General features: G+C 34.6%; 1 protein-coding gene across 2 annotated transcripts; it reads left to right on the top strand.

Moving 5' to 3' along the window:
• The first annotated feature begins 3683 nt into the window (after positions 1–3683).
• Positions 3684–5728, top strand: LOC120135561. Of its 2 annotated transcripts, XR_005517265.1 has the most exons (4): positions 3684–4245; positions 4345–4482; positions 4713–4838; positions 5152–5728. XR_005517265.1 is itself a non-coding variant. In XM_039151833.1 (3 exons), the coding sequence occupies exons 1-3, from the start codon at positions 4422–4424 to the stop codon at positions 5319–5321; spliced, it is 357 nt and encodes a 118-aa protein (XP_039007764.1). In that variant the 5' UTR covers positions 4252–4421; the 3' UTR covers positions 5322–5728. The 2 variants fall into 2 exon arrangements, 1 of the variants encoding a protein (XP_039007764.1); XM_039151833.1 differs by lacking the exon at positions 3684–4245 and having other exon boundaries at positions 4252–4482.
• Positions 5729–8555: the final 2827 nt, after the last annotated feature.

The following is an 8555-nucleotide window of genomic DNA, read 5'->3' as shown; positions in this document are numbered from 1 at the left end:
GAATTCTAGGTCTGAGTCAAAGTACATATATAAAAAAAAGTAATGAAAAGGTTCAGTATAGAAGAATCCAAGAAAGGTTTTTCGCCTATGAGACATGTTATTTCTCTTTCGAAGGAAATGTGTCCTTCAACTTCACAAGAAAAGGAACAAATGAATAAGATTCCATATGCTTTGGCTATTGGTTCTATCATGTATGTCATGATATGTACTCAACCAGACGTATCATATACTTTAAGCATGATGAGTCGGTATCAGGTAAATCCTGGTGAAGGTCATTAGGGTACAGTTAAAAATATCATTAAGTACTTAAGAAGAACTAAGAATACATTTCTAGTCTATGGAGGCGAATAAGAGCTTAGTGTAAAAGGTTATACTGATGTCAGCTTCCAAACTGACAAGGATGACTCACGATCACAATCGAGTTTTGTGTTTTGTCTTAATGGAGGTGCTATGAGATGGAAAAGTTTAAAGAAAGACACAGTAGTTGATTTTACGATAGAGGCTGAATACATTGCAGCCAGTGAAGCGGCAAAAGAGGTTGTTTGGATCAAGAAGTTCATATATGAACTAGCGATTGTTCCTAACATATTTGATGCTATAGAACTCCGTTGTGACAACAATGGAGCCATTGCACAAGTTAAGGAACCCATATCTTATCAATGGTCCAAACATGTTCTTAGGTGCTTCCATCTCATTCGATAGATCATAGATCAAAGAGATTTGGAGTTATGCAGACGACACACGGATGACAACATTGTTGATCCCCTGAAGAAACCTCTGACACATCAGAAGCATGATTGTCACAATGAGTCACTTGGTATTAGATATGTGAGTGATTGGTTTTAGTGCTAGTGGGAGATTTTTTAGAGTATGCCCAAAGACCAATCATATGATGATTGTATTGGCATATTTTCTTTACTGTATTTATTGAATAAAGGCATTATCGTTATTTTCTTTTGTTATATTTTTGTGCATTAAATAAACTAAAAGATAATAATGTCCGTGTAATAATATGATTATTATTAAAATATCCTTAGTCAAGTATTATTATGGGCATGGACAATAATAATACGCTTAAGACTAACATGTTATTGATTGATGACATGAATATGTTGTTAGAGAATAATGTATTGGATTGACCCGCTATGAGCATATTGACATAGAGATGTCAGAATTGACCCGCTATAAGCATATGTCTTGGATTATTATGTGATGGACACGATATTGCTTATGGTGACAACTATATGTATGATCCTTATACTTGAGACCATTACTATCTTAACATATATTGATGTATGTTTTGATACATTAAAACGTACTCTTTAACTAGTTGCACTAGAAAGACTGACATTTAACATATCACGATATATGTAGTGGGGTGTGAATGATAGATATAGGATTTGTCCTTCCTACATAATAAGAAATATATCACAGGCCACTTGATTGAGTGAGACTAGAAATGGAAGGTCATGCTCGAATAAGTTGATATGAGATATCACAAATTATTTGTATATTATAGTCTACTCTATATATCAAGAAATAATAGATGGACTATATGAGTGTCACTATTCCAAGACTTGTGTCTATTCTAGATATAAAGGACAAAATGATATAATACATTAAAAGAGTTAGTCACAAACATGTTATTTCGAATCATGACTTCCTGTAACTTAGGTAACAATGATTTATTGCTAGATGTCAATCATTGTTTGTAATATTAGAATGGTTCTAATTATTATTACTTAAGTTACAAGAACCTACATGGTCACACCCAATGGTTGAAAAGAGAAATTTATAAATGTGTTACATATGTACAATTTATTGTACATGAATAAAATTTGTAAATAGTGTTTGTGTGTAATTTTAAGTACACATTAGATACTGAATTTAATTAAAGGAATATAATTATGGTAATTATATTCATTATTAAATTCGGATTAAAACCCTAATAGTTAGGGTGTAACAATAAAAGGGATATGTTGGTATAGCAACCTTTGACCCTTCTAAAAATTCTGAAATTCCTTAAAACTGTTTTGAGAAAGAAATTGCTCTCAACTATTTTTTAACTGGGTGAACTGAGTGAGGCAAGGCAATTTTTTTTCTTGGAGGCTAGGATTCTAATCGTTCATTAGATCATGAGCCATTGTTGCATTGTTGCTATTCAAGGAACCCAAGGTGAGAAATCCTATTTCTTCCTCCTGATTTTAGTTTTATCGTACATGGATCGTTGGTGAGACTGTCAAGTTTGTTTCCACTGCGCCATGGGGTGCACCGATGGTTCCAATACTCTCATGGTACGAACTTCACGTAGAATAGAGGTACGACTTTCGCTCACCTTGATCATTTCATCTGCAACTTCCATTGGGATGAGGCTTTCCCTGAGTCTAGCGTTCAACATCTCTTAAGAATGCGTTCTGATCATCGCCCCCTACTTCTTAATGTCTGCTCTCATAATCGACGAAACTCTCCTACACCATTTTGCTATGTCTTCGGATGGCATTTGTGTGTTGATTTTAAACGTATGATTATTGATAATTGGGTTCCTTCAAACAATCTCTCAACTATAATCAATCATTTCTCTATTCCTATTGTTGATTTGAATAAGTCCTTTGTTGGCTCCATAGGCACCAAGAAACGGATTACTATGGCTCGCCTAAGGGGCGCGCAAAAGGCCCTAAGCACTCGATAGACTCATTTCCTCCTCAATCTCGAAGATAGCTTGCTCACTCATCTTGAAATCATTCTTGACCAATAACAAAATTTGTGGGGAAAAAATCGTGCTCTGATTAGATTTGTTTGGGTGACCGCAGCACTGCCTATTTCCACCGAAAAATAACTCTTTGAAAACATCAAAACTGCATCACAGATTTAAAGCTAAGTGATGGCGATTAGTGCCAGGATGACGATATTCTAAAGGAGGTATTCGTTATTTCAAAAACTTATTTTCCCTCGAGTCTCCGGTTTAAGGGACTTATCCGACCAAGGGTCGTTTTCTACCTATCCCGGAATCCTTGCTTTCTAATTTGGATTCGTTGCCTTCAAATGAAGAAATGCACTCATCCCTGAAGGACGTGGCTCCTTTAAAGGCTCCCGGCGTCGACGGCTTGCATGCCGAATTTTTCCAAAAAATTGGGAGATTGTTAGCCTTCTCTTTGTAACTCCATTTGAGATGTTTTTGAAGGAGGCGATATTAAGTCGGTCTTAAACCAAACGGTTATTGTTCTCATTCCAAAGGTCACTGCCACTACTTCTTTTTCAAAGTTTCGACCAATTAGTTTGTGCTCTGTTATCTACAAGTTTCTCACTAAAGTGATCGTTAAAAGACTCCAAGGTCTGATGCCCTTGATTATCGCTCCAAACTAAACCAGCTTCATCTCGGGCAGGAATATTATAGATAATATTGTTATTAAGTAGGAGGTCATTCATACAATGTGATCCATCAAATCTAAATCGAGATGGGTTAATCGAATATTTGAATAAAATATATCTAATTGAATTAATATATCATACGTATAAATAAATAATAAATAATTTTAAAAATCATTTTATTTGAATAACCCTTGAAATTGCACCCAAAAAATTTTAAGGTCTTCTATGAGTTAATCGAATAATTAACAAATCTAATAAATTTTAGTATTATATAAGTACGTACATATTTTAGGTCTTTAATGGGGAAAATTCTCTCTGAAATCTTCTCTGAAATTTCCCTTCTCTGGGATCTCTTTCTTCCGCCGGCTCTTGCCTCCACGATTTGGAAGGAGATTTCTATGGCCGTCATTTCCTTCCTCGTGGAAATCAGATACAAGAATTATGTGCAATGGATTCATAAAATTGAAATCGTGCTTCGGTATTTACAATTGGATGTTTGGCGATCACAATTGCTTTACAATTCTTTGATGCAGCCTCTGGGTTTTTATTTATTCACGCAATACATATGGTTTCTTCTCCTTTACAATATCATTTAATCATCTTGGGTTACTTGCCTTTATTTATTTATTTTTACCGATTTGGTTATCGCTGATTTCTTTCAAGAACTCCTCTAGGAATATATCTCCTTATTTGACTCAACAAAGAAGACCGACATTAATGCATATGTGGAGGTGCGGGGTGCAAAATGGCTCTTCAAGCATTGTACGCTTCGATTTGAAGAACAGAAGTATCTACCCATCGAGCCTCCGATCAGAGTCGGAGAACTATGCCATTAATCTGAATCAGGAAACATGGTTATCGCTGCAAAACTGGGAGGTGAATGCATCCTTGTCCATATATGAATATCGATTATTATTGTTCTACAATCTTTGGTTCTTCTTTTTGGCTTGATGAAATTTCTTTTGATTGAAACAGGGCACTATCTACATCTAGGTGGTTCAAATCGAGCCGATAGAGGCTAACAGGAGTCGAACTTAACCGATCAGGAAACTATGTTGGGGCTTTCAGGGTTTGTGTTACCTTTGACCAGAGGCGAGCATACAACAATAACTGGTTGGTAAACTCATATGGTGTTTCATTGATGGTTGGGTATGGGTTTCAAGACTATGATATTCACTTCTTGAAGATCTCTTATTGCCGATCAATTTGGGTGATCCCTTTTGTTAACGCAAATCGAAAAACACGTTTTGTTGTTCAATATTGGTTGCTGCGCTTCCATTTCTTCATCTCTTGGTTTTTCGATTATCTAATCAATCTAATGCCTTGTCTTATGCTACATGCAGAACAGGAGCTATGTTTCTTGTGGTTGATCGATGTTAGCTTGACAAGGACAACATTAAAATCTTTGAGGGTCGAACTAAGGTGGAGGTGGTTCCTACAATTCTCGGTGATTGCATGCATATATCACGGTATGACATTCCCTATATATTTCACGATTATGGAATATTGTATACCGACCTTGTATGTAAGTCTAAGTATGACCAAGATGATATTTGGAAACTGGATTTACCATATTTTAGCTGTAAGGTCTATTCTATGAACTAGTTTAACTTTGGTAGGAATGTTTGTGTGTCCTGCTTGTGTGGCTTAATCTTCTCACAATCTTTCGAGAATCCGGATAATCCGCATGTTTTTTAGGGTTAGAGTTTGCTCATTATTAAATGATTTGGTTTTTCTATACAACTGATTAATATTGGAGTTTATTATTTTTTTTTTTTACAGTATGGAACATCTATGGGCAATGTTCTTCTGTGGGATTGCTTCAAACATGCAAGATTTTTTTTGATGTATGGAGGAAAGCACATACTCTTGTCTTTTTCATTTGGCTGGATATATGTTATAATCTACCAAAGAAAGACATGATTAGGCTGGAAGGAGTCTCAAGATTTTAGTCATTATGCTTTCTGGATTATATGGCATTACCTGCTATGGATGGATAAAGCGCAGTGTTAATCTAAGTATGCTTTGATATATTGTCTGTTTACAATGGAAGTTATTCTGCCAGGTATGTCCACTTGGCATTGGAGGGTTTGAAATTACTATCCGCTTACTGTAGCTTATAGAATTAGAATTTTAACTTGGTTTATGCTGGTTTATCTTCAACATGATAATTTTTGCATGGATTCCTACCTTAACATACATATGTCTGGTATGGAATTATATAGCCATCGACATTATCCTAAGGATAGATCGGTGCAGGGTATGAATGCTTGGTGCTGTAATATTCGAAGGATTAAATGTGGTATTAGTATGTGTTATGGGATGTTGGATTCTTTTTTCTTTAATTGCCATAGAAATGTCAAGGAATCGAAGACTAGTGTTGTTTTTTCTAAAAAAATGTTGCAATGACATGATGGAATAGTTTTCTCATGAGCATACTTTGAATACAAGACTATCGGACTATTATTACATTGCCACTGATGGAGCAATATATAGTCACTATGCTTCAATTTGGTTTTATGATATTTAATTGGATTGTATTAAATTTAGTCTAGCTTTTAGCAATGTTCAATTGGATTGTATTAAAATTAGTCTAGCTATTTACTGTTTATATTGTAATAATTCGGAGTACTATCTAAGCCATTATAGCATGGATGCGGACTTCATTGGCCATCGAGCTCACACGATCACCGGATGGGAGATGCTAGAGCGGAGTAGTTTGGACATAGCTAGGAATGATTTCATTCTATTTGCTGATGCATCTATATTGAATCATGCACATGCCACATCAGAGGTCTTGATGCAAGGTAATTATACTTTCCATGGGCTTCTTTTGAGTTATAAATTGGTAAATGCTGGTAAATGTTATCTTGATATCATACTTCTATGTTATAACAAACTGGATTCCTATCTATGCTTTTATAGCATAGGCGAGGAATTCTCTGGTTATCGGCACCATTATCATGGTTGATCGATGCAGGGTATTGGTAAAGGGTTGACTTGTGATAGTTGTAGACACCCATTTTCGTTCGTATTTTTAAAGAATTTATATGAGTATATTATATTATTATATTATTTACTAATATTTTTTTAGAAACAATTTTTTTTCCTCGTGACAAGCCCAACGCCCCAAGGCCCAGTATTACACGCGCAAACTAGACCGGGATCCGTTTGTACCCTACTTGAAACCTTAATGCAGATTAGGGTTTCTAACATTTCAGTCGCCAGCTGCTTCAAGTGTCGCATCCCTCGCATGAAGAGTCCTCAATCCTCACGTCGATTCCACCATCCACAATATTCCCGGTAGCGTGGTTTCATGGAACAATGACAAACAACCAAAATAAGCATTTTAGCTTCAATGGAAAACTCTAAAAATAACTAATCACTAGGCTATTTAAACGATGTAAAATCACATACATATGGGGGATCGAAACACGAAAAAACAAGGAAAATAGAGAAAAGTAAAGAGCATTCGGGGTTGAAAAATATCAAGGAGAGACCCAAATAATAAACAAGAAAAAACCTTACCTTTCGTTTAAAGCCGGAACTCCAGGGGTCGTCGGAATCGAAGGAACCAAGGGGTTCCTTTGTAGATCTATGTTGTTTGAGCCTGTTTCAGGTCAAATGAAGCTCAGATATGGACTCAGGGCTAAAAAACACTTCGGGTAATATCATTTGTTTCCTCATTCGGCGTCGGCGAACGGCGATCGCCGCCGGCAGTGGCAGTCGATTAGGCGGGTGCCGGCCGATTTTGAGAGTTCTCTGGAACTCTCTCAATTTCTCTCTGACTCACACAGAAGAGAATAGGGGTGTTCGCGGTCGGTTTGGATCAGCTTATGGCTAAAAATTCATTCGATTCGAAAGTATAAATGTTTGCGGTTTGGATCGGTTTAGATGTGTCTAAAAAAATCCGATCCGATCCAATTAAGTGTGGCTTGATTCGGTTTGGATTTGTGCGGTTTTTGAATTCTAATTTTTCAAAATAATTCTTGAATTGTTATCATAAAAAAACATCATATGTATAAAAAACAACAAAGAAAATATATATTTTAACAAATGCGAATTTGTGAAGCTTACAAAGAAAAGGGTTTCTTTTACTTGGCCATGGAGGAGGGAGGCAATGGTGAGATACCAAGCAGTGTAGGTGGTCATTATAAGGCCTAGAAAAGACAAGATTCTGTAATTGTGAAATGAAGGGATGAAGACCGTGGTTGCACAACAAGCACAAAAGATGCAATTACATGTCCTCTAGTACAGATTGTCATTTGTGTAATATATGTTGCTGTAATAGCAAAAACAAAAGATACCCAGCATCAGGGAATTCATTGGAAGAGACTATCGGTTCGGTTTGGATCGGTTCCGGATTTCGAAACTGAAACCGAACCGACGATTTTTAAAAAAAAACCGAACACACTAAATCGATATTGTTTTTTTCGATTATCGACTTTTTGGATTGGTTTTCGTTTTTTATCGGATTGGATCTGAACACCCCTAGAAGAGAAGCAAAAATGAGAGTTGGGGTGTGTTCTTGGCGTGTTTTCCAATCGTATATAGGGCCAATCGTATTCAGGGTCCTTCTATGTTTGTATCATTTTATTTTAGTCATGAAGGAAACTTTTAATATATTCTGTTTTGATCTCTTATGTTTTTTTAGTTGTATTTTCGTCCCTATTTAATATTTATCTTTAATTTATAGTTTTATTTAAGCATAGGTCATTGTTCTTTATTGTATTTATAATTTAATTGTATACTTTTATGTTAGATCGTTTTAATCCTTATCTGGTTAATTATTATATTTTTATTAATATTTGACTTTGACCACCTTGTTTATAATATTTCCAATTTAATCCTTTGTATATACATTTTCTTTTTTTCTTTTTTTCGTAATTAATTTCTTTGTTTCTTTTATTTATTTTATTTAATCTAATATATTTATATATATATATATTATCTTTTTTTATATTTTTATTATATATATGTATTTATTTCTTTTGTTTATTTAATTTAACATTAATATTTATTTATATATGTTTAAATTTATATATATATATATATATATATATATATATATATTAGTTTATATATTTTGACTATTATTTTTAAATATTTTTAATTTATATATATATATATATATATATATATATTAATAATTATATTTTTTCATGGGCCTTATGCTCCACCTTTTC

This window comes from Hibiscus syriacus, unplaced genomic scaffold (genome assembly GCF_006381635.1).
Source record: "Hibiscus syriacus cultivar Baekdansim isolate YM2019G1 unplaced genomic scaffold, ASM638163v2 tig00110610_pilon, whole genome shotgun sequence".
Taxonomy (NCBI): Eukaryota; Viridiplantae; Streptophyta; class Magnoliopsida; order Malvales; family Malvaceae; genus Hibiscus; species Hibiscus syriacus.
The sequence above is the reverse complement of the archived record's forward strand: the minus strand, read 5'-3'. Positions and strand labels throughout refer to the sequence as shown.